Genomic DNA, 25,000 nt, shown 5'->3' with positions numbered 1-25,000 from the left:
TATAAATATATTATAGTGTACTTATATATATATATATATATATATATATATATATATATATATATATATATATATAATATATATATATATATATATATATATATATATATTATATTATATATATATATATATAATATATATATATATATATATATATATATATATATATATACTATATATATTATATATAAATATATATATATATATATATATATATTTATATATATATATATGTATATATATATATATATATATATATATATATATATATATATATATATATATATATATATATATATATATATATATATATATATATATATATATATATATATATATATATATATATATATATATATATATATATATATATATATATATATATACTCGAATATGAGGAAGTACGACACAGTAATGTCTGAACCACTTTACCAAAGTGCTTGCTACCGTCAGCTCCCGGAGGTAATGCAGCGCCATCACGAGTAATGTAAAACAGTGAGGACAGCCTCGAGTGACTTGTGTAAGCTGCGAATATGCTTTTTCCGCGATTCACAACAACCAAATCGGAGCCTCTCTCTCTCTCTCTCTCTCTCTCTCTCTCTCTCTCTCTCTCTCTCTCTCTCTCTCTGGGGACTCAGGCAAATGCGCGGGCGCGCGCGCGCACACACACACACACACACACACACACACACACACACACACACACACACACACACACACCTTTTTTCACCATCATTTTAACATTAGGTCAGCTCGGGGAAGGAAAATGCCCGTTTCCTCTTTTCTGGAGCTTAGTCTTATAGCCCTATCATCTCTCCTCTCACTTTCTTCTTTCCCTTCCCTTCACGTAACTTCTTTGTTAAGGTTTCTTCATTTCCCTCTGCCTTTCTGCCTCTAATTACTACTCTCGCTCCTTCCCCTGCACATTACTCGTATGAGTCTCTCCACAACCGACGTAGAAGAAATACTGTAAGTTGTTCATGCTGATCGTCTTGTTTGGAGTGCAAGTAATACATTATCTCTCGTGTGTAATAGAAACTAGAAGCAATAATAACAGAAAAGTAGTAATAGTGGTGATGGTGGTGGTGGTGGTGGTAGTAGTAGTATTAGTAGTTGTAGTAGTAGTAGTAGTAGTAGTACTAGTAGTAGTAGTGGCAGTGGTAGGTAGTAGTAGTAGTAGTAGTAGTAGTAGTAGTAGTAGTAGTAGTAGTAATTGTAACGCTCCCAGTAAGTAACAGAAGTATGTAGTTCCTGTAACTGAAGCCTTGTTAATATAATGCTCTCTGAATATTTGAGGAGCGGTAGTCATAGTAGTAGTAGTAGTAGTAGTAGTAATAGTAGTAGTAGTAGTAGTAGGTAAACTATTAGTAATTAGAACCTTCTTACTACCAAAACAAAATTAGGTCCTGTAACTAAAACCACGTTAACATATTGCTCTCTAGTAAATGTCTAAGGAGCAACACTGGAACACACACTCGTATATCTTCCACCAACCACTTTTCTTCCACTTCCACCTGTCCTCGTCACGGCGTCCCAAGTAGCACTTATAATATGTAACCCACTTCCTGGCCAGGGGTGGTACACAATACTTTGCATAACGAAGCAGCAATACGTTCTGTTAATGTGGTGTAAGTAGCACGTGCTCGTATTGTACGTAAAGGGGAGGATATGGACGAGGAAGATTGAGTTTGATTAATTATTTTCCTGTTTTCACCCTAAATCATCGGTTGCTTTTCATCCATTTTCATAATCTCCTTTCTCTTCGTCTCTCTCTACTTCTTTCTCATCCAAGCCTCCATTTCCCCGCTTTTCATTCCTTTCCTTCCTCTCTACTTCCTCGTCATCCAAGTCTCTGGTTCTCCTTCCTTTCATGAGGTTTTGTTGGACCCAAGGGAACGATATGAACGAGGATAACTACATTCTCTCTCTCTCTCTCTCTCTCTCTCCTCTCTCTCTCTCTCTCTCTCTCTCTCTCTCTCTCTCTCCTCTCTCTCTCTCCTCTCTCTCTCTCTCTCTCTCCCCATTATTAGAACTCAATAGTTACGTAATATCTGCAAAGAGTCTACCATTATAAATTCACTCGTGTGTGTGTGTGTGTGTGTGTGTGTGTGTGTGCGTGTGTGTGTGTGTGTGTGTGGTGTGTGGGCAGGTACACAAATATTACATAAAAGATACTTTTTTTAAATCGTCATAGAGTGACATTGAATGGATCAGTGATAATATCGGAAAGTATTTTGAATTTACCATATCCTGGATTTATAAAAACAGTTACAGTTGAACATTGTATCTCCTGTAGCTTGAATGTCTCATCCAAGGAAATAGTTAGATGGAGCAGTATACAACATTACCACAAACCCTCGAATTCCCTATCAAAGAAAAAGCGGGAAAAGGTGTCTCCCTGTATCTCTCACATCATGCACAGTTCATCCAAGGAAAACAGTTAGGTAGAGAAAGTACTTTACAACATTATATCTCCTGCCTCATTTACATCTTAGCCAGGGAAAAAATGTGGTGAAGACAGTACTATACATTACTATATATTTTTCATCTTTCTCATCATAGTCAAGGAAATTTTTTAACTCTATTGGCATCATGACCTCGCTCCTGATTACCTCTGCTCGATCACTTATTAAAAAGAAAGGAAAAAGGAAAACAGGTGATGGGCAGCGCAAGAGTTTTAAGTCTGCAAATTTAATTTTTCTTATACATTAATACGATTAATGATATCTTTTTCTACCGTTTAGTTGGAAGGGTGCACACACCAATTCATCTTCTCTGGTAAAAAAGTAACAGTATCAATCATTTTTAGTGACGATTGTAGTGGGAGTACTTATGGGAATGGCAACATTTTTGACAGGAATATAGCGTCAGTACAGCTGTGTTTTTTTTTTTTCCGCCGCTTGTACGTGCGTGTTTATATCCTTGTTTATATGTTTACACAGTTTGTTTATTAGGAGCAACAGAGCAAGAGAAAAAGTTTGATGTTTCATTCTACTAATTCAACTTGTTTCGTTCAAAATTTATTCTGAATATGTATCTTTTTTTTAGAATTACGTCGAAGGCTGGTAATGAGTCAAATCATATTAATTTATAATATGTTGAATTTATGACAATGATGAATTATGTATAACGGCTATATTTGAGTTTATTAACTGTTCAGACATATTAATACAGATATTCAAAGGCTCACTCTAAAGTATAAAGTTTCATATATATATATATATATATATATATATATATATATATATATATATATATATATATATATATATATATATATATATATATATATATATATATATATATATATATATATATATATATATATATATATATATTTATATATATATATATATATATATATATATATATATATATATATATATATATATATATATATATATATATATATATATATATATATACACTCGTATGTATGTATGTATGTATGTATGTGTGAGTCTGCGTCATACAATAAAGACTTACTATTTTTCTTTATCGACTTTCAACAATCTTGACTGTGAATATATACGTGCTAGCCTGACGAGGATGAATATTACCTGAACTATTATATTATAAATTGTAGAATTAACATGCAATCCTTTCAAACACGTGGAAGTAATCAGGACGAGGTTTCTTTTTGCTCTGTACGTTCTGTTGTTACTGAGATCATTTTTAAAGCAACAAGATTCACTAAATTGAATACTTCAAAGATACTTTGTTATTTTTTTCCCCAGACAGACAAATCTTCATCAAAAAAAAAAAAGAATTGGAAAGAACCGAAAGAAAAACGTCAAAATCTCTCTCTCTCTCTCTCTCTCTCTCTCTCTCTCTCTCTCTCTCTCTCTCTCTCTCTCTCTCTCTCTCTCTCTCTCTCTCTCTCTCTCTCTCTCTCTCTCTCTCTCTCTCTCTCTCTCTCTCCCTCTAAGGACTTGCAAACCGTCTGACCTCTCCCTCTCATCTCCCACGTCACCCGCGCACCAAGTTTCCTACTCATACTCCAGTACAAGTTTGTTTTGTAGAAGTTTCTCTCGCAAGACTGAGACACGTTCATTGTTTTGTATCCTTTTATTTGCTATCTTCAAGATTTCTCTGGGTTGTTGTTTTCTTCTTCACTGGAGGGGGCTTTGTGTCATCTCTTGAATTGCATCGTTTTTTTTTTCTTTTGTATACCACTTCCATTATTGTTTCTCTCTCTCTCTCTCTCTCTCTCTCTCTCTCTCTCTCTCTCTCTCTCTCTCTCTCTCTCTCTCTCTCTCTCTCTCTCTCTCTATGTACGAGTATGTATCTTTTTTTCATTGTTTTTCTCTTTATCCCTGTGTGTCCATCATTCTATCCATCCATCTATCCATCTATCTATCTACCCATCTATCTATCCATTTATCTATCTGTCCATTTATCTATCTATCTATATCTATCTATCTATCTATCTATCTATTTATTTTCTTTCTTTCCTTTTTGTCTTTCTATTTATCCTTTTGTATACATTGGTCTGTCTGTCTATCTATTTCCATGCAGCACCATTTGGAAAACTTTCTTTACATGCATGCCTGAGCTTCAATCTGCACCCGTCCTTCATTTTTATCCGAAAAGCATGAGGAAAAAACAAATCTTATCGTCAAAAAGGTCAGCCAGCTCAAACAGGTTAAGACTGAAACTAGTGAAGGTAATATAGTTCTTTACAATTATTTTTTTTAATTATTTGTCTGCCATTCTTTGTATAAAAAATGGTGTAGTAAAACGAAAGTAATTAAATGTGCTATGTGTTTTGTTATATTAAGAGTATTGGGGCCAAAAATAAAGGAAATTTCGAGACATAGGTATAATTTTGCATCGTTACCCTATATCTTATCGATGCTGTTTGTACATAGCATCTTTCCAGTAGGATGCTATGATTTCAGGGTACCTGTATTTATTGAGATATTTATGTCACTCATAGAGAGTCGCCCATAAGAGACTACCTTTCAGTTCAATGCAGTGGATCTCTTGTTTTCCCTATACTTGCCAATCAATGATAAATACTGGTGGATAAGAAAAATGTGTGGAAACTAAATTTACAAATCACTCTCAGCTTACATTTCACTTCATCAAGCCGATATCGCTTTCTGATAAAGTTTTTGCTACATGTACACTGTTGTATCTGTATTTCCTACCACCTTTGACGTGAGTTGTTTCAAAGACATTTTTTTTTTTTCAAATTCTTGATTTTTTACCGCACTCTATAGGGGTTGGCACCTTCAGTGGGCCTTTTCTTTTATGAGGTTTTTGTTGGCGTAGGCCGGTGCCCCTCATACATAATAAAAAAATAAAAAAAAGAAATCTTGTATACTGGAACGTGAGCTGTATTGCTGAGTGACGATGGCATATTTTTTATACATGAGTTGGTGTTAGGTAGCAATTAATATATAATCCTGTGAGGCAAGATAATTACTGAATAATATCAACTGATTGCATTGTTTGAAGGGGAAATCTTAATTAGAGAGATATTTGTAAAGAGAACTATGTGTGTGTATGTGTGTGTGTGTGTGTGTGTGTGTGTGTGTGTGTGTGTGTGTGTGTGTGTGTTGATCTTGTTTTTGGTACACAGTATAAAGAAACTGAGTTAAATGACCCTTTTTCTGTGTATGTGTTTGTGTGTGTGTGTGTGTGTGTGTGTGTTCAGTTTACATCCACAGACCTTACAGATTTGAAAGAATACACGTTGAAATCTGAGTTAGGACATTTTTATTACGCATTGTATTGACGTTGAATATTCACAAGTGCACGTTACAATTTTCCCGTTACAAATCGTTATCCTCTACTGGAGTGAAGTTCATCATATTTTTTACTGGCCTATGGTACTCAGTTTGAATTTACACAGTTAACAATATATAAAAATTGTGACTGAGTAATTGCTCATAATTTGGTTACTAATGTTTATTGGAAAGCTTAACCTGTGTCATCCTCGAAATGCAGTGGGTACATTCATCAATATTTCCTAGCCTTTATTATAGTGGCCATTACTGAGAGATACCATAAGGGGGAACTGTACACACACACACACACACACACTTACACCTATTTTTGCAAGCACGAAGCCAACATACTAAAAGTTATAAAGTACCGATAAAGAAGAAAGCAGTGTGAAGTCTAAAACTTTCCTCTCACTTCTTATTTTTCATATGTCAGGAAGAGCAGCCAGGGGCACAAAAAAATGCAGGAGTTTATTAAAAAAAAAAAGGATAAAAATCCCGTCCTTAATGAAAAAAAAAAAAAGTAGGAGACACAGGGGAGTTTGTTTGTCTAGTTTTTAAGATTAACTAATATTCAATTATATTTAAGTCTTGATGTGCTGTGGCTTCTCTCTGTTGCTGGCACATGGACAAGTTTAGAGAGAGAGAGAGAGAGAGAGAGAGAGAGAGAGAGAGAGAGAGAGAGAGAGAGAGAGAGAGAGAGAGAGAGAGAGAGAGAGAGAGAAAGAGAGAGAGAGAGAGAGAAAGAACTTGGAATCATCCTCATTTCTATTGACATTTGATGCCCTTCTACCCAAGACTAACTTTATGATAAAATAATTACATTTATGGTCTACCATCTACTTTCGCTGCCACATGGAAGAGTTAAACAGAAAAATGAAAACTGTGAAATCAACCTTTTCATTGACATTTACTGCAGTTCTAATCCTGACTAACCGTATGATCACATATTTACACGCCTATACATTCTCTGGCTTCTGTTGTCTCTGGCACATGACGAGTTAATCAGAAAAATGAAATCAACCTCACTTTCATTATCATTTCATGACGTTCTGATCCCAAAGTTCTGGTTCATTGAAATGTTCCGTCGCCGCTCGTCACACGCCGCATTCGTGTTGATTGAGGGGGAAATGAAAGTAGTGACTTGCCTCTGTATTATTCCTAGTGATGCGGCTAATTTATGCTTCTGGGAGTTGTAACCTAATGGCACAGTGTGATGAAACTGCCTACAGGGAGAGAATCACTCCCTGTCACGGTGTTCTTTAGTTTATTTTAATTGCAAGAATTAATATGTAAATGTAGTTTTGCGATAGAGAGCACGAATATTTGAAAAGTTGTAGGGAATGAGTATCAGAGGAATGTCAAAGCTAAAATCATGCATAATTATAAAGAAGTGACAAACAACCAGACAGACAGAGACGGAACAAACAGACTGACAGACAGAGATGGAAGGAGAAACAGAAACACTGATATATATATATATATATATATATATATATATATATATATATATATATATATATATATATATATATATATATATATATATATATATATATATATACAGACAGAATAAATGTCAATTATAATTTTTGTTTTCCTAAAATGCATATGTTCGTATACTAGATGAAAATATTATGTTTCATTTAAATACCGCCTTATTATATATTTTCGTGACAAAAAATAAATAAATAAATAAATAAATACTTGAAATCCCTCGGGTTTATTTTCATTTACAAATTTCTTATCCGACGAGAACATTTACATAACTCACAATTTCGTATTATTATTATTATTTTTTTTTTCTTCCCCGCAAGATTCTGATCACGTTACGTAATGCCACACATCGCGCTCGGTTGAGATCACCGGTAGAGTTTTGGGGAAGCCTTCACTGGGACAAAAAATTTTTTAAGCTAAATGAAAACCACCTCCGCGATACACCTTTCTTTCGTATCATTTTCCTTTCCATTTTTGCCTGAATTAGGAAAAAATTCAGTAGATGGTCTGTCTGTGTGTGTGTGTGTGTGTGTGTGTGTGTGTGTGTGTGTGTGTGTGTGTGTGTGTGTGTGTGTGTGTGTGTGTGTGTGTGTGTGTGTGTTTGCTACGTTTCAGATTAATTGTGATTTATGGAGGCTCTGTTAACTGAAAAAAAATAATAAAAAGTTACCGAATGGTATACTTTTCATTTTTTTTAATAGAAAACAACATTGTCTTGTATTAAAACTTGCAGTTACATAAATATGTGTAAAGACCAGAGATCGTCACCATTTGTATATAACTACATTGTTACTGTGAAGGCGATATAAATTATTAAATATTCAGAATGATACGCTGTTTGTTGTCGTTGTGGTTGTTGTTGAATGTTTTTTTGTTATGTTATATATTGTTATCGCTGTCAGTAGTAGTTGTAGTAGTAGTAATAGTCGTAGTAGTAGTAGTCGTATTTATAGTAATAGCAGTAGCAGCAACAGTAGAACAGTAGTAGCAGTAGTAGTAGTAGTAGTAGTAGTAGTAGTAGTAGTAGTAGTAGTAGTGGTAGTAGGAGAAGTAGTAGTAGTAGTAGTAGTAGTAGTAGTAGTAGTAGTAGTAGTAGTAGTAGTAGTAGTAGTAATAGCAATAGCGGTAGCAGCAGTAACTGTCGTTATTACAAGAAAAGATTGACAGCAGTGGTTAATTTAGAATTTAATTGTTCGTGTTTTGTCTTATTGATATCTTCATTTATATTCGAAAGCAAAAAAAAAACGCAGTTATTGAGTTCTGTCCTGTGTTAATGTTCAGCGTTGAATTTGTGCAATAGATTAATATTCCTGCGTACCACTACCCACCTGCCTCCCTCCCTCTGACTATGTCCCTCCTTCCCCCTTCCCCTCCCCCTTCCTTTGCCTCGGGTCGTCCCTTCGCCCACGTAAATAAAGGTGGGCCCCGCGGAGCCCTCTTTATGTCTCCACCTCCCCCCCCCCAACCCAGAGGCAGCGAACTTAATTACCTGGGTCACAAATCATGTTCCAAATGTTTACCTCATCGACGCTAATGAGATGCGCCTCAGGGAGGAATTAACATGACGCCCCCGACGCCGCCGGCACCACCACCACCACTACTACCACCACCACCACCACCACTACCAGCACCATCATCGCTGCCGCTATTCCCTCATCATCATCCCACTATCACTACGGCTGCCGTCATTATTATATTATCGTCTTCCCTTCGGTTATAGCTTGAGGTGGTGGTGTTGTCTCCACCGTGGTAGCTGTCATCATCATCATCATCATCACCATCATCACATCACCATCACTATCTCCTTCCATACCATTTTTTTCCAACACTACACGCACCAGAAATAATATAATAATTTCCTCCACTGCCATTACCTCTATCACCACTACCGCTAACACCATCAACATCACCATCCTCACCACCATTACCATCACCATTACAGCCATAACCACACGCATCTCTTGATCATTAACATTGTTACCGGCCAAAAAAGATAAAAAGTCTGTTTAAGAAAAATGCTTTGTTTTGAAATTTTGTCATAAACGAAGACTCAAGCAGGGAAGCAGAGAGGCGAGGCTGGAGCAGCAAACACGCGTGGGAATAGATTAGGTGAAATAGGTCAGGCATTGCTAGCAGATGTTGCAGCTTTGTGGCAAGTACTAGTTTATTGGGGCAGCAAACCGTTCAGGGATAGTGTAATGGTATAGAGAGAGAGAGAGAGAGAGAGAGAGAGAGAGAGAGAGAGAGAGAGAGAGAGAGAGAGAGAGAGAGAGAGAGAGAGAGATTAAACAAATGTGGGGTAAAGGACAAAATGATGAAGCGTTGTGAGAATGACAGTTTTAAGAAAAATATGAAATAGTTATGACAGGTGAAATACTTCAACAATTGGTAAAGTTTCAATATTTGGACGTGCGTATTTATAAACCGAGAAGTGAAGTAGAGGATGGAAGAAAGAGAGCTTTGAAAAGAATTTTCAGAGAGAGAGAGAGGTCTGTTTGCAAAGGCAAAACTAGAAATGTTTAAGATGGTTTTGTTTTCACTTTATATATCAGTGCAACTTGGGTCTGAACTGCATTTTTAAGACATATGACAGGTATGGGTAAACACTCGCAAACAGAATTGGAATAATAAAGCGCAGAAACAGATGATGAGGATGGTGGTAATGATGATGTGATGAGTCTGGAAGAGAGAATGGAAAAGTTTGAGAGTAAGAGGAAAAAATAATTAAATGAATTATGTAAGATAATATAAGAATAAATAAATAAAAAGATGAAGAATTTAAGAGACTATGGTTTGAAAGAAGACGAATGACCAAGACCTGCAAAATATGGAGAGATGGTCTAAAATACGGAGTCGCTGTGATCACACAGATGTAAAGCAATCAGGAAGATATTAAGAAAATAATAGCTTGTATGGTAAGTCAGAGCGATGCGGACTATAGAGAGGCGACTTATCTCTGACATTGTAGACCTATGGAAATATGAAGCGGCTCGAAAATACTAAAGGGAAACAGGTTTAGGCCTCCCGCTTTTTTTTTTTTTTTTAAGGAAGATTCACAAAAGGCCATGACAAACTATGAAAAAAAGCCCCTTAATTGCCAAGACCTCCATAAAAGGTGAGCAAAAAAGTTCCAATCGGGCTGACCACTCTAGTTCCACAGGTGGCATGATACGCATCTCCTGAGGTGGTGCAGATCGTAGGGAGGTGAAATAACGAACAGTTAGATGATGGTGCCTCTTCATCACAAGATAGTGTTCAGATATTGTTCCATTATACGTGTGTGTCTGTGTGTACAAATAATTATGATAATGATAATAGCCGGTTTGTTTGGTATTGGTAAACCGAAAGCTGAACATACGCAAACAAGATTGACATGATGATATAATACTAATATTGTGGGGGGTGGGTAGGTGGATGGGAGGGTGTGTTGGTGTGTTAATCTTCGTATTTTTCTTTTTTTTTTATTTGAATGTATTATATCATACTAGTGGTGGTGGTGGTGGTGGTGGTGGTGGTGGTAGTAATAGTAGTAGTAGCAGTAGTACTAATAAAAGTAACAGCAGTAACAGCACCAATAGTAGTGACAAAACTGATAATAACCATCCCTTTCTTCATTAATACTGTCATTAATTTAACCAATCTGGCTCTCACACACCACCTCTCCCCGACAGTTCCCCCGGGGCCGCCGCAGGTGTTGTGGCAAGGACGGTCTGTGGTCGGTGCTGTGGGTCCGCTCGGGGATGGGGAGAGAACCCACCTTACTTGCCGCAGCTCAGGGGGACGCCCTTCCCCAGTGCTCACCTGGCTGGAAGGGAGCCGGAGCCTTCCTCTCGTCAGCGTCAACTCCACCCTCGATCCCGTCAGCGGTACGTGTGTGTGTGTGTGTGTGTGTGTGTGGTTTGTGGGGGTGGGTAGGTTTGTGTGTGTGTGTGTGTGTGTGTGTGTGTGTGTGTGTGTGTGTGGTTTGTGGGAGTGGATGGGTTTGTGTGTGTGTGTGTGTGTGTGTGAGTACCTGGATGGGTGGATGTGATTTAAGGCTATAGTTGTGCGTGTCTGTGTTTTCAATTGATTTTTAGTCTGGATTTCTCTTGTTTATATACGTATATGCATATGCATGTGTATGTGTGTCTATGCATTCCTTTTTGTATTCCTTCTGTGTGTGGTTAGTTTTTTTTTTTTTCCATACCAGTTGTTGCATATTGTGAAAGTGCTTTGTTTCGTGCGTGATATAAACGTTCTGCATGCCGAGCATCACGCCTCATAAATGTTAATTTCAAACGTGACTTTGAATTATTCATTTCCTTCAGAATTTTACATGACGCAAGAAGCATTTTATTTTCAGACATTTCAAGTATTAATATTTAATATTCATATTAGAAATACGAGTATATATATATATATATATATATATATATATATATATATATATATATATATATATATATATATATATATATATATATATATATATATATATATAAAGTGTATATAATTTTTTAAGTTTTGTTGCATCTGAAATGTTAATTCCTGGAAGGAGAAATGTAATATACAAGAATTTTTTTTATTTTTATATCTTCGCAGAAAGGAAACGTGACTCGTATTTCGTTCCAGTTATCAGTTAGATAGAAGACAATTTTTATAAGTATTAAAAAAATCAAGAACAACGATCTCAGCTTGTGTTTTTCCTAGAGAGGATCGATGTTTGGGGATGAACCTTCTCTATGTGGCTCTATTGCATGTTTCTGCTTCTTCTGTCCCTTTCTGTCTTATATCCTCCTTCACGCTGTCAATCCATCTCTTTTTCAGCCTTCTCTTTCTCTCATTTACTTCCATTTACATTATATTCTTTCCAACTGTCTACAACAAAAATATGGACTGAAAAATAACCTCAATCCTGTATGAGCTGAGGTAGTACACAGATGTCCCTGACCATGCATAGGTATTATTTTATCATATATATATATATATATATATATATATATATATATATATATATATATATATATATATATATATATATATATATATATATATATATATATATATATATTTTTTTTTTTTTTTTTTTTTTTTTTTTTTTTTTTTTTCAGGAACTTTCACGGCGGAGGCGACCATTTCCATACTAGCTACGCGGGAGCTTCTGGACGCCTCCTACACCTGCCACGCCTACACGCCCAGACACGCCCGCCTCGAGGGGCCACCAATCCTCCAGGGCCGTACCACCTCCGTCTCCTTCAACATCACTTGTAAGTGGCGTGAAATTCAGTGATGCTACATTTTTTTTTTTTTTTTTACCAGGAGATAGTCGTTACGTAAAGTCCTGAAATAATTAACAAGGATGATAATAATTTAGGTAGTATTTCTAGTATTGTTTTGCCTTATGATATAAATTGCTCATTATAGCAGTGAATATTTACATTTATTGGAAACAGGGCGTGCATGTAATATTTATATGTTATATCATAAGCTATACATACATGTTGCAACGCATCACTTGAATTACCGAAACACTGTATGTATAACCTAACGCTGCTACAATATTTTCCCTAATTTGATATAGATTGTAACTTTTATTATTATTATTATTATTATTATTATTATTATTATTATTATTATTATTATTATTATTATCATTATTATTATCATTTTGATGTTATTTTAATATTTTTTGTCATATTCCCTGTCTTCAGTATGTTTTCTCTGAGTTGTCTTTGATTATTTTCATTTGCATTTTATTTTTATTCTACCTTTCAGACTAAATGTTTTTTTTTTTTTTTTGAGAATACAAAGTACCATGTTTTAATTTTATTTGTCATTTGCGTTAATACGTAGTTTATTCCATGCTGGGATTACACATATGCTAAATTTTGTTACTTGTCAAGTAATTACTGTTTATTTCTCATTTAATTTCCCTCGCTCTCCATATATATATATATATATATATATATATATATATATATATATATATATATATATATATATATATATATATATATATATATATATATATATATATATATATATATATATAATTTTTTTTTTTTCATTTCTAGCATGACAGCTCCAGTGTTAAAACACAGATTAGAGGGGCTCTCTCTCTCTCTCTCTCTCTCTCTCTCTCTCTCTCTCTCTCTCTCTCTCTCTCTCTCTCTCTCTCTCTCTCTCTCTCTCTCTCTCTCTCTTGCGCGCACACACACACACACACACACACTCACACACACGCGTGCGCGCAATAGTTGGTTGCGTTATTTTCACTTATCATTTCAGCGTTGTTTTATTATTATTATTATTATTATTATTATTATTATTATTATTATTATTATTATTATTATTATTATTATTATTATTACTATTGTCATTATTGTTATTATTATTATTATTATTATTATTATTATTATTATTATTATTATTATTATTATTATTATTATTATTATCATAATCTATTATTGTTATTATTATTATTATTCTTGTTATTTTTTACATCTGTATTTGTGGAAGCATTATTTTTAGTATTTATTAATTTATCATTTGATATACCACTTACGCACCTCCTACGATTTTAAAATTACATGTCTTCAACTAGACGCTATAATATCTTGATAAGCCGATTATTATAGTTATTTTTATCATAGTATTGTTATCATTATTATTACAAACGGAATAATGTATTAACAAGTGAGAGAGACATACAATAAATAATTTAACTACGTATGTTATAATGTAATAACTAACCACTGAGGAGCCTGTAACGTAACGTACAGTATGTCATTACATGTGTCATCACATATTTTAACATATATGTTGCAATGTAATAACTAACCAGTGGACAGCCTCTTACTCACCATCACTATACTGTATCTGTGTCTACACAATATTATTTAACCACATAATGAAATAACTAACTAGTGAGCAGCCATTACTTATATATCTACACAATATGTAATCTTACTACATATGTTATACAGTAATAAGTAACCAGTGAGCAGCCTGTCTCCTACTTTTATTACGTCTGAATAATATATTATTTAACTGCATAATGTAATGACTAACCTACGGGGAATCTGTTACCAACCGTCATTACATCTGTGTCTCAGTGCCGCCGCAAAATGTGAAAATCTTGGGCTCCCAGTCTGCCGTGACAGAAGGCACGCTGCTCAGGCTGGTGTGTCGCACTTACGGCTCACACCCCCCGGCACGCCTGCAGTGGTTGCGCGGCGACACTCTGCTCCCGGATGTCACTTACGCTGTGAGTACCCTGGGAGGTTCTGTGTTACACCGCCATCATACCACAAAGCAATTCACCTCGCCGTCTTGCTGCAAAACAAAATAACTTCCCCAGCCCCTCCATCTCTATTGAATGTTTTCTGTGAACTCTATGTCGAAAGTGAGTGTGTGTGTGTGTGTGTGTGTGTGAGAGAGAGAGAGAGAGAGAGAGAGAGAGAGACAGACATAAATTTTACTCAACAGAAAACGCCTTCCTTTCAACGAATCACCAAAAAAATAAATAAATAAAAGTAAACGCAGATCCTTGATCCTAGCGGCTTCCGGAATGATGAATGAACAGTTTTCGCTCCTCACAAACAAAAAGAGAAACACATCAACCAAACATTCCCCTCAGCCATCATTCCCTTACCGCAGTCATACATCCCCACACCCCCACAAACCAGACAGACCCATCATTCCCATGCCACAACCCATGCAGTCTTCACATCACACCAGACCAACCACAAAGATTCACCCGCACCCGCACAAACCAACCAGACAAGCCCATCATTCCCCTCCACGACCCATACAGTTTCACACTCCCACAAACTCCACCTTATCGTGACCCAAGATCTTTTCTTTCACCTTCTAACACCACCCCAACACATCTTCCCCAGCCTCCCATCTCACAAACGTCCCTTATCACCTTATCACGACTCTTACAGCCTTTTACCTTCTCGCACTCCCACACTAGGACCTCTCACCTTTCCACACACTGACCTATAACACTCTTACAGCCTCTTCATCCTCATAAAACAGTACACTCATGATACTGACCCTATGTCACCTGTTTCTCTTTTCCTCCCCCAGATTGAAGATGGAGGAAACATAACAACAGCGACGATGAGAGTGTTAGTGAACAGACAACATGACGGTGCTACCCTCACGTGCACGGCCGCCAACCCTGTGCTCTCCGTCGCACCGATCACAGACACTACCACACTCACCGTTTACTGTGAGTACTGAGGAATAGTAGACCAAGGTAGTGAGAGAGGGAGGGCAGGACAAGGAGGGAGGAACAGCAGGGGAGTACTTAAGAAAGGCGAAGTAGGGAGTAGGGGAGTACTTATTAACGCTTACGCAAGATAGCACTTCAAGCCTTCCTTTGTGTTACCTCGCTAACTGTCATTCCTTTGTTTATTATTCATCTCTTGTGTGTGTGTGTGTGTGTGTGTGTGTGTGTGTGTGTGTGTGTGTGTGTGTGTGTGTGTGTGTGTTCTTATCTGACTACATATAATTAGAGAGACGGAGAAGCTGAAAATTTAATGCTTAGAATATTGGAACAATCTTCATCATCAATCACGTGTGGCCTGAATTGTATTTTCCTTAAGATTTATTTAATTATTCATTGTCATATACCTTTTTTTTCATGGCGAGTAGTAATTCTTCTTCTTCTTCTTCTTCTTCTTCTTCTTCTTCTCCTTCTCCTTCTCCTTCTCCTTCTTCTTCTTCTTCTTCTTCTTCTTCTTCTTCTTCTCCTTCTCCTTCTCCTTCTCCTTCTCCTTCTCCTTCTCCTTCTTCTTCTTCTTCTTCTTCTTCTTCTTCTTCTTCTTAAGTCAGAGAATATAATATTAGAATCATCGCATTACCAGTGGCATTTCTGCACACTAAGTCCCACCGAACATACAAGTATGATTGCCGTCTAGCGGGTGAGGAATGGAGGCAGATTCGTATCATACAACACTCAGGCAGTAAAAACTGATCACGAGTAATATAAAGATGTGTTGCTCTTTCCTATCCCTGTCATCATGCACAGGTGAATCATCATGAAATTCCCTTGCTTTTGACACGAAAAAAAGAGAAAAACATTGGTCAGATCTATAGTTTCGACGTGGATTACTGGCATTAGTGTTCTTGACGCATTATCTGTAATGTATTGTCTCGGTAAATGGTATAATTTTATGCTGAGAAGGGAAGGGATATGATAAATACGTAATCCGTTGATGATAGAGGAGGGGAGGGAAGGATGGAGAATGAGAGACGGGAGGAAGTGTTGGTAAAAGAATATGGTTCACTTATTGGTATTTTCCCCTTCTCTTTCCTACATATTACGAGTAAGATAGAACTGTGTGTGCCAGCATGTCAGACTGAATATATAAATGTTAACGATATGTATACAAAAAATATACACACACACACACACACACATACACACACACACACACACACACACACACACACACACGAAAAGTCTCCATCACCTCTCTTGTTTGGATGTGTATTATTCACCCGGAATATGGATGTTTGCTTACCTGTATGCGTGCTTTTACTGTACATAGGCATGAGTTTAGTGCACAAACACCCAGAAAGATCCGAATCGATGCTTGCCCACGTGCTCGCACCCCTCCATCACCCAAACCTGAACTGCTCACCGTGCTACCTGCCTCCACTGTCACATAAACTGAGCCAACCCGCGGACAAAAATGCATGATGTATAGCGGATGCGTATGTCAGCTTGCCCGCCTCACTCGCAGGAACCACAACTCCGTGTTCATATTGGAGGGAGACTCGGGTTCCCATGTATCAAAACTGACAGTTATTTCAAGCGGATAAGTTTCATTGAGAATTTGTCCAGGGATTGATGATGGGACCAGATTTACCTGGGAGTTACTCGTCTATAATCACTGGTTCTCTTGAGTTGTTAAGTTGCTCAGTCAGAATGTGCAGAATGAACCGAGCGGAGTGATAACAAACAGCAATACCAGTTTCAGTTGGAACAACGGTAATTGTCCACTAAAAGGACCTAAATAGTGACATTTTCATGCTGATGGCACTATCCGGTGACTCTGAACACACACACACACACACACACACACACACACACACACACACACACACACACACACACACACACACACACACACACACACACACACACGCACATATCCAGTTGACGGTTGCCTGTAATACACGGCTTTCAGTGTTTTCGACGACCGGTAGGTGAATAATGTGTGTGTGTGTGTGTGTGTGTGTGTGTGTGTGTGTGTGTGTGTTTGCTTGCAAGTTCAAACATGTATTTTAGTAGTTTTTGCTTGTGAGCTTGTGTTGGTGAGAGAGAGAGAGAGAGAGAGAGAGAGAGAGAGAGAGAGAGAGAGAGAGAGAGAGAGAGAGAGAGAGAGAGAGAGAGAGAGCGTACTTATGTTAGTGCATGCCTGAAGTGTATGTATAGGCATAAGAAACCCACACTTACTTACCCATAGGAAATAGACCTAGAGGCGTACCTAACACGATAACACGATAACCTGCAAAACCGAACACCGTCACCGCCACATCGGTTTCACTTTGAGGCGCGTCTCTTTCAAAGGTGGCCGCCTCGTCAGCTCTTGTCATCGCGACGCTGATGAGGTATATAAATGCTAATAAGGGAGACGAGACCACGGCGCTGCGTCTCATAATGCCCCTCTCGCCTCTCCTGTCCTTGAACACCTCCTGACTCTTACCATTGGATCGCCAGCCCTGATGAGGCCTGACCCATGTTGTGTTGTAAAATTTTTCATCTGCATGGTGAGCTTGATCAAAGAAAACGGGCAGTAAGTACTGGGTAGGTACTACAGGACAGGTGCAAAAGGTGTGGGCGGGCACTTTTATCGTGGTGGGATAGTTTTAACGATGCATGTTAGTTGTCTGTCTGGCCTCATAGGGTTTTTATTGTGGTATGTACATTCTTCCACTCCCTGTTTACCTTGGGCCATAAAAGAATAAATGTTGTTGATAGGAGTGTAACAATAGAGGGATAATTGAATGATATTAAAAGTTTAGTAGTTTAGGGACATAAGTTTTGATGGTGGTGGTGGTAGTAGTAGTTGTAGTAGTAGTTGTAGTAGTAGTCGTAGTAGTAGTAGTAGTAGTAGTAGTAGTAGTAGTAGTAGTAGTAGTTGTTGTTGTTGTTTCTGTTTAAAGAAGTAGAAGTAGTACTAATAGTATAGTAGTAGTAGAAGTAGTAGTAGTAGTAGTAGTAGTAGTAGTAGTAGTAGTAGTAGTAGTACTACTAGCAGCAGCAGCAGCACCACATGTAGTACCAGCAGCAGCAGTAGTAGTAGTAGTAGTATTAGTAGTAGTAGTAGTAGTAGTAGTAGTGGTGGTGGTGGTGGTGGTGGTAATAGTAGAAGTAGTAGTAGTAGTAGTAATAGTAGTAGTAATGGTGGTAATAGTGGTAACGGTTGTAGTATCAGTGATGGAAATAGTACTTTCCTATGTCAGGCTTCAGGCGACTGTCGAACACCACATGAGGGTATACTCGTTTAGTTCTGTATTAGAAATGGTGCACCTTTAGCTGGAAGAGGTATATCCTCCTCCGCTTTAATCATTACCAAGGTCATAGACTAGAGATGATAAAGTATGAAGGATGTGGATGGAATGATGATGAATGATTTTGGCAGGTGGCGTCAACAGTCTCCTGAGAGGGCAGATAAATGGGTGGACTGGGCTGCTGCATTTTATTCGCATGATGTGATTTATAAAATATACTCTTAAGCTCACAAATCACGAAAAAGCCAGAAAAATACATTAACTAGCTTTTTCCATATTAATAACTTAGCATTCCGTTGATTCCACAATGTAGAAAATGAATTATTTTGCTCATGAACGTAAAACTGCTGCATTGTTCCGTAACACTGTAGCCTTGGAGTCGAGTGTGTTGACATAAAAATGTGAAACAGTTCTCAGAGATATTAATGTTGACACAGTTTTAATCACAGGCTCAAATGTTAAAAATAAGTGATAAGTTTAGACTGCAGGCATCACCGCGTGCAACTCAACTGATGTCTGTAACTTTACTGAAATGTTGAGAGAGAGAGAGAGAGAGAGAGAGAGAGAGAGAGAGAGAGAGAGAGAGAGAGAGAGAGAGAGAGAGAGAGAGAGAGAGAGAGAGAGAGAGAGAGAGAGAGAGAGAGAGTCATGTATTTTGCCTCAGATTGTCATGCTCTTCCATAAGTTAGGTGCACAAGGGAAAGAGAAATGTTATTGCGTTAAAATTTTCAAGCTCTTAAGTTTCGAGGCAGAATACAATGGAGATAATTTAACGTTTCACAGTCACGCGGGTCATTGACTGTGAATGACGTCAAGGCTAAAGGCAACAGATGCAAGTTATTGCTGTGAAGTGACTGGTGTCAAAGCGTGAAGGAGTGTGTGAGCGTGATGAACTGCAGCTATTTTTTTCTTCTCTGTCGCCGGTGGCATGTTCGCTGAAAGGCTAGTAAGGCATGTAGTGCTTACTTGCAACTGTGGTAAAATATATCATGTGCAAACGTGTGACGCTTAATATAACTTTTATTCCATAGTACACTGTAGGAGATGAGACCATTAGAGTCCTAATTGAGAAAAACTGAATGGAATATCATGTCTGTTTGATAGTAAAGCATCTTTTTCGAACACTGGAGATTTTTCTCCAACCGTTTTTTTTAATATTATTAAGAGATTCCATAAAAAAATTAACTTTTCTAATAGTCATATAAAAAGAAGGAATACTATGTGTGATCTGGAAGAATTTCAGTAACAATTATAATTGAGTCAGGTGAGGAGTTGTGATCTTCCGTCGCAACAAAGCTCTCTCATCCACGCTCATTCGGATATACGAAATAGATATTCTCATGTAGCACTTGTTTTTGATCCCTGACAAAGTCATAGTTTTTTTTTTTTTTTCATCCGTATTTGCATAAGGAAATAAAAAAAAGTGAATTGTTAGTAAAATGTGTAAAAAAAAAAAAAAAAAAAAAAAAAAATATATATATATATATATATATATATATATATATATATATATATATATATATATATATATATATATATATATATATATATATATATATATATATATATATATATATATATATATATATATATATATATATATATATATATATATATATATATATATATATATATATATATATATATATATATATATATATATATATATATATATATATACATATATATATATATATATATATATATATATATATATATATATATATATATATATATATATATATATATATATATATATATACATACATATATATATATATATATATATATATATATATATATATATATATATATATATATATATATATATATATATATACATATATATATATATAAAAGTGAGCTTTTTTTCGCTAGATTTTGTTGCCCTCGGCCAGAGCCCTTCGTATATATATATATATATATATATATATATATATATATATATATATATATATATATATATATATATATATATATATATATATATATATATATATATATATATATACGAAGGGTTCTGGCCAAGGGCAACAAAACCTGGCAAAAAAAGCTCACTAAAGGCGTCAGGTCCTAGAGGAGACAGTTCAAAGGCAGGTCCAATATTACCTCGAGAAAAGTATTGGGAAAATAACTACGTTTCTGGTGTTGGTTCCTTTGGTGGAGTTGACCTCACTTTTCCCAGGTCCCACACACCAGAGGATGATGCTCCAACTGCTATCTGGCAGAAAAACGATAAATTGAACATATTGCATTAATGTGATGCATTACCAATACTATCAACAATAATAATATTTTGATAACGACTGTGTATAAAGCCTTATCCTGCAAAGAAGATCGTTGTGCCCAGAAATAGCGCCTGCACTGTGCAGTGAACAGGCTTATCCAGAGGTTCGTCATTCTGTATTATGATCAAAGGTCATAAAATTATGTCAAGTTACGTCTCTGTGTCACAAAAATGACAATCAATACGAAGTCATATCACCACCAAGGCTGGTTAGGCCCATTACTTATTGAGAGAAGTGATTACTTTTATTGAGTTTATAAAGGCTCAGAATATGTGCCTTCTTTCATATTCTCTCTCTCTCTCTCTCTCTCTCTCTCTCTCTCTCTCTCTCTGTCTGTCTGTCTCATGAAAAATGTGGACAACGTGGTTCCTTACCTGTGATTAAATTATTCAATCACATATTACTAAGATTTATTTTGTCTGTTGAGACAAGAGTTCATCGCACGATGTCCTCTTAGACACGGCGAGAAATAGTTCCAGAGTACATGAGAAGAGTCGGTGGGTCGGCAATAAGCCTCCAGCGACCTCTCACGCCCCCACACTTGTATATACCTTTCCAGCCCTAATGGTTCGTGTAAGTGTGTGTGTGTGTGTGTGTGTGTGTGTGTGTGTGTGTGTGTGTGTGTGTGTGTGTGTGTGTGTGTGTGTGTGTGTGTGTGTGTGTGTGTGTGTGTATCGCTGTATTTTATAACCAGTGTATTATAGCAGGTGCAAGCAAGAGAAAATATCAAGAAATGTTGGGATCATAACGTAAGTTTTTGCAGACGTTAACAAGGACAAAGCGTGCAGTTCCTTCTTCCCACACCTTCGTTTGTCACACAGACCGATAGGGAGAAGCGAAAGCAAAATATATTATGAATTTAAAGAAAAGCAGATCTGTTTAAAAATATATATGTGTGTACCGTTGCATTCTGAGAGAAGGAATATTTTTTAGCAATATGTTTTATGAACCTTAAACATAAATGATATATTAACATACCAATCATTCAACTTATCTTGGTAGCATATATGTACTGTAATTGTTTATTTTTACACAGATTATTGATAACAGTTGTTCGATCGTTAAAAGAATATAAATCACTATGAATGTCGATTGTAACTCAATGGTAATTAAATTAATGGCCTCACATATTGACACCTACACTGTTTCCACCAATTAAGGTTTCATGACATTTTTCATTTTTAAATATGCTTTACGATACGATACTTTTTTGAATATATGGTTTTAGGGAGAAGAGCAGTAAGCTTTACAAAACCCATACAATTCAAAGTGTCGTCTTGAGCACGGCAGCTAACAGGCAACATTGAAAGTGTGATCCTTATGATTTTATGTCTTTTGGCACTTGGTTCAGTCAGGACATTATCTTGTCATTTTCAGAACTAGTTTTATGTTTACATTTTTTAGTTGGGCATTTGGTGCTTGGCAGATTGCATGAACGATTGCTGCATCATCACTGGTTTTTTTTTTTCATGATCATCCATAATAATATCAAAATGAGTTTAGAGTTACTTGCACACGAAGTGCACACATTGTGTGAAATTAAGGAAAAAATTCAAATAATGTTCAGTACCGATGGCTGTTCCACAAGGATGAATTACTGTTCGAGAATATAATAGATGAAAAATTGGTTTGTTTGTTTTCTTTTACTCGTTCATGCTTAATATAAAATGTGTAGATGCCAAGAAAGAAAAAGCTTAGGCTCTATCATTAGTGACGCAGTGCCCACTGGACGTCTCCTATCACTGTGCACTGCCTTTCAAAGCTGGTCAGTCACTGCCACACATAAATATTCTACCGGTTCTTAGGAATACAAAGATGAATGCTACTTTTTTGCCAGTGTTACGGTACGACATTTACGAGTCTGTAAAAAGTACATTGCACACCTTTATCAGTACACCAATATGCGTAATGTAATGCAAATTGGGGGTGTAACTTTATGAGCCATAGCGTTGCTCCCAGTCATTGTGTTGAAGCCATGAGCTTCATATACTTCTACGTATTTCTTTTCGTAAAATAACCTTTAAGACACGTCAGGTAACATTATTCGGGAAATCTTAAAGAATTAATAAATTTATATACGCAAAAAATATTTATCGTGTTGTAAGTGAAGAAAATAACGTACTTGCGATCACTTTGTCATTATAATAAAGCACAAGGAGTTTTGTGTTCATATTTCATGCACTTTTGATTATAAAGAAAGAAGTGGAAACTACTAAAGTGCATACATATTCTTATTTTACTGAAGTCATGAAGTCATATGCTTTTCAGGTCTTGTTGATGTTCGCCGTAAGAAAGAAGAGAATAAAAAACATATTCGTAGTCCCCTCACTCTTGACAAAAGCCTCTAATGCTGTTATTCCTGAGTCGATAGAGTGAACGGTGCTGGCAAGTCTGTGCACTCAGGGAGATTGAGTCCGCGCTTCCCTGATGAGGAGACGGCTTGAGTGACGACCTGATGCCATGAGTTTCATTCATTTGGGGACGGCAAGGGAGCGTTCTGCCTCCCCTGCTCCTTAACCCCTTGGTCTGTGTAATGCTTCTGCAAACAGCATTCCAAGACGTCAACAAGACGCTACTCACCTTGAACTTTGACTGTTTCCCTTTCAACAGCGAGAGCTCCAAGCTTCTGCTGGAATTACTTGTACATTACAGTGCACAGTGAATCCACCAAAGAAAAATACACGATGATATATTACGGTACGATTTGCCAACATAGCAGAGAAATCAAAGTAATCAATCAGTCAATCGAGCAGTCAATTAATCAGTCAGCATTGTGCCAGCTCTTAGTTGTTATAACAATACGTTTTATTGTCAGGTTAGATTTACTCCCGATTTTGGCCTAATGGGAAGGAATATGAGAACATTGTCAGTCACATTAACAGGAAGAAAATATAACATTTCCTCTCTTTTATCAAGAAGGAAAGGCATCTTGTAAACAAGGACAGCAGTGTTCACAGGAAAATTTTATATGAAGTTAAAGAACAGAATATTGCAGTGTATTACGTTTTTTTTTTTTCTTAGCTATTATTTTTATTATTTTCTGCAAATATTTTATTTCTGATCTATGAATGTTGATCTCAATGCATTTGGTAATCCTGTGTAAAATATAAAAATCATGATGTTATGAACTTCCTTTATGAAAAAAGAATAAAGTGTATTTCAAACTTTCCGGTAAGGACGAACTTTTACAAAGCATTAGCCGGCAGCCTCTCACGAACTCATTTCCATAACAAAAGAAGTTTCTCTCTATATGGCAAACTTCGTGATGGTCGAAATGCGTAGCGATTCTTAAGAGTTTCAAGCACCACGTAGAAGTATCGAACACGATGTAACACAACCATAACTCTCCACTGATTTTAATTACTTAACCTTAATTTACAGTGACCAGACTGCGATACGCAAAAATAGCAAGTCTTTTCCATTGTTAATTCATCCTGCTTCAAAAACGTGTGTGTGTGTGTGTGTGTGTGTGTGTGTTTAATAATAATAATGATAATAATAGTAATAATAATAATAATAATAATAATAATAATAATAATAATAATAGTAATAATAATAATAATAATAATAATAATGATAATAGTAATAAATGGTTTACTATCGAGGCAGTTTACAAACTGAAAATGTACAGAGGGGGTGGGGAAATACTTAACATTAATCCTAAAGCTAAGTCTAATCTAGAAACGAAATACTATTTATTGATGGCTCGCACCATGATGGGACTCGCGCTGAGTCTGTACCGGTCCGTGCGCGGCCCCTTTAGGGGCGTTATCTGGTTGTGGTGTCTTGTGGCACGGACAGGGCGAGGCGCGTCAGGCGGCAGCATGTGTCTGAGGCGTGGATGTTATAGTAGTCCTTTTCCAAACTTCCCAAGAGCCTCTCGGTGCCTGGCGGATAATCTGGACAGACTCAGGGTGGTCAGGGCTTCATCATAGGTGGTGTAGGCAGGACCAAGGATGACCCTGTACGCCC

At 36.5% G+C, this 25,000-nt stretch overlaps 1 protein-coding gene across 1 annotated transcript in view; it reads left to right on the top strand.

Moving 5' to 3' along the window:
• The window catches only part of LOC135108615 (cell adhesion molecule 2-like), a 166,575-nt gene that overhangs the window by 133,764 nt on the left and 7,811 nt on the right, over positions 1-25,000 (top strand). The window contains exons 4-7 of the mRNA XM_064019771.1: positions 10,901-11,095; positions 12,320-12,475; positions 14,324-14,475; positions 15,303-15,447. Coding sequence (XP_063875841.1) covers positions 10,901-11,095; positions 12,320-12,475; positions 14,324-14,475; positions 15,303-15,447 — 648 coding nt within the window. The remainder of the gene's footprint in view (positions 1-10,900; positions 11,096-12,319; positions 12,476-14,323; positions 14,476-15,302; positions 15,448-25,000) is intronic.

The sequence above is a fragment of the Scylla paramamosain genome, chromosome 17 (assembly GCF_035594125.1).
Source record: "Scylla paramamosain isolate STU-SP2022 chromosome 17, ASM3559412v1, whole genome shotgun sequence".
Lineage (NCBI taxonomy): Eukaryota > Metazoa > Arthropoda > Malacostraca > Decapoda > Portunidae > Scylla > Scylla paramamosain.
This window is presented reverse-complemented; position numbering and strand designations above follow the sequence as displayed.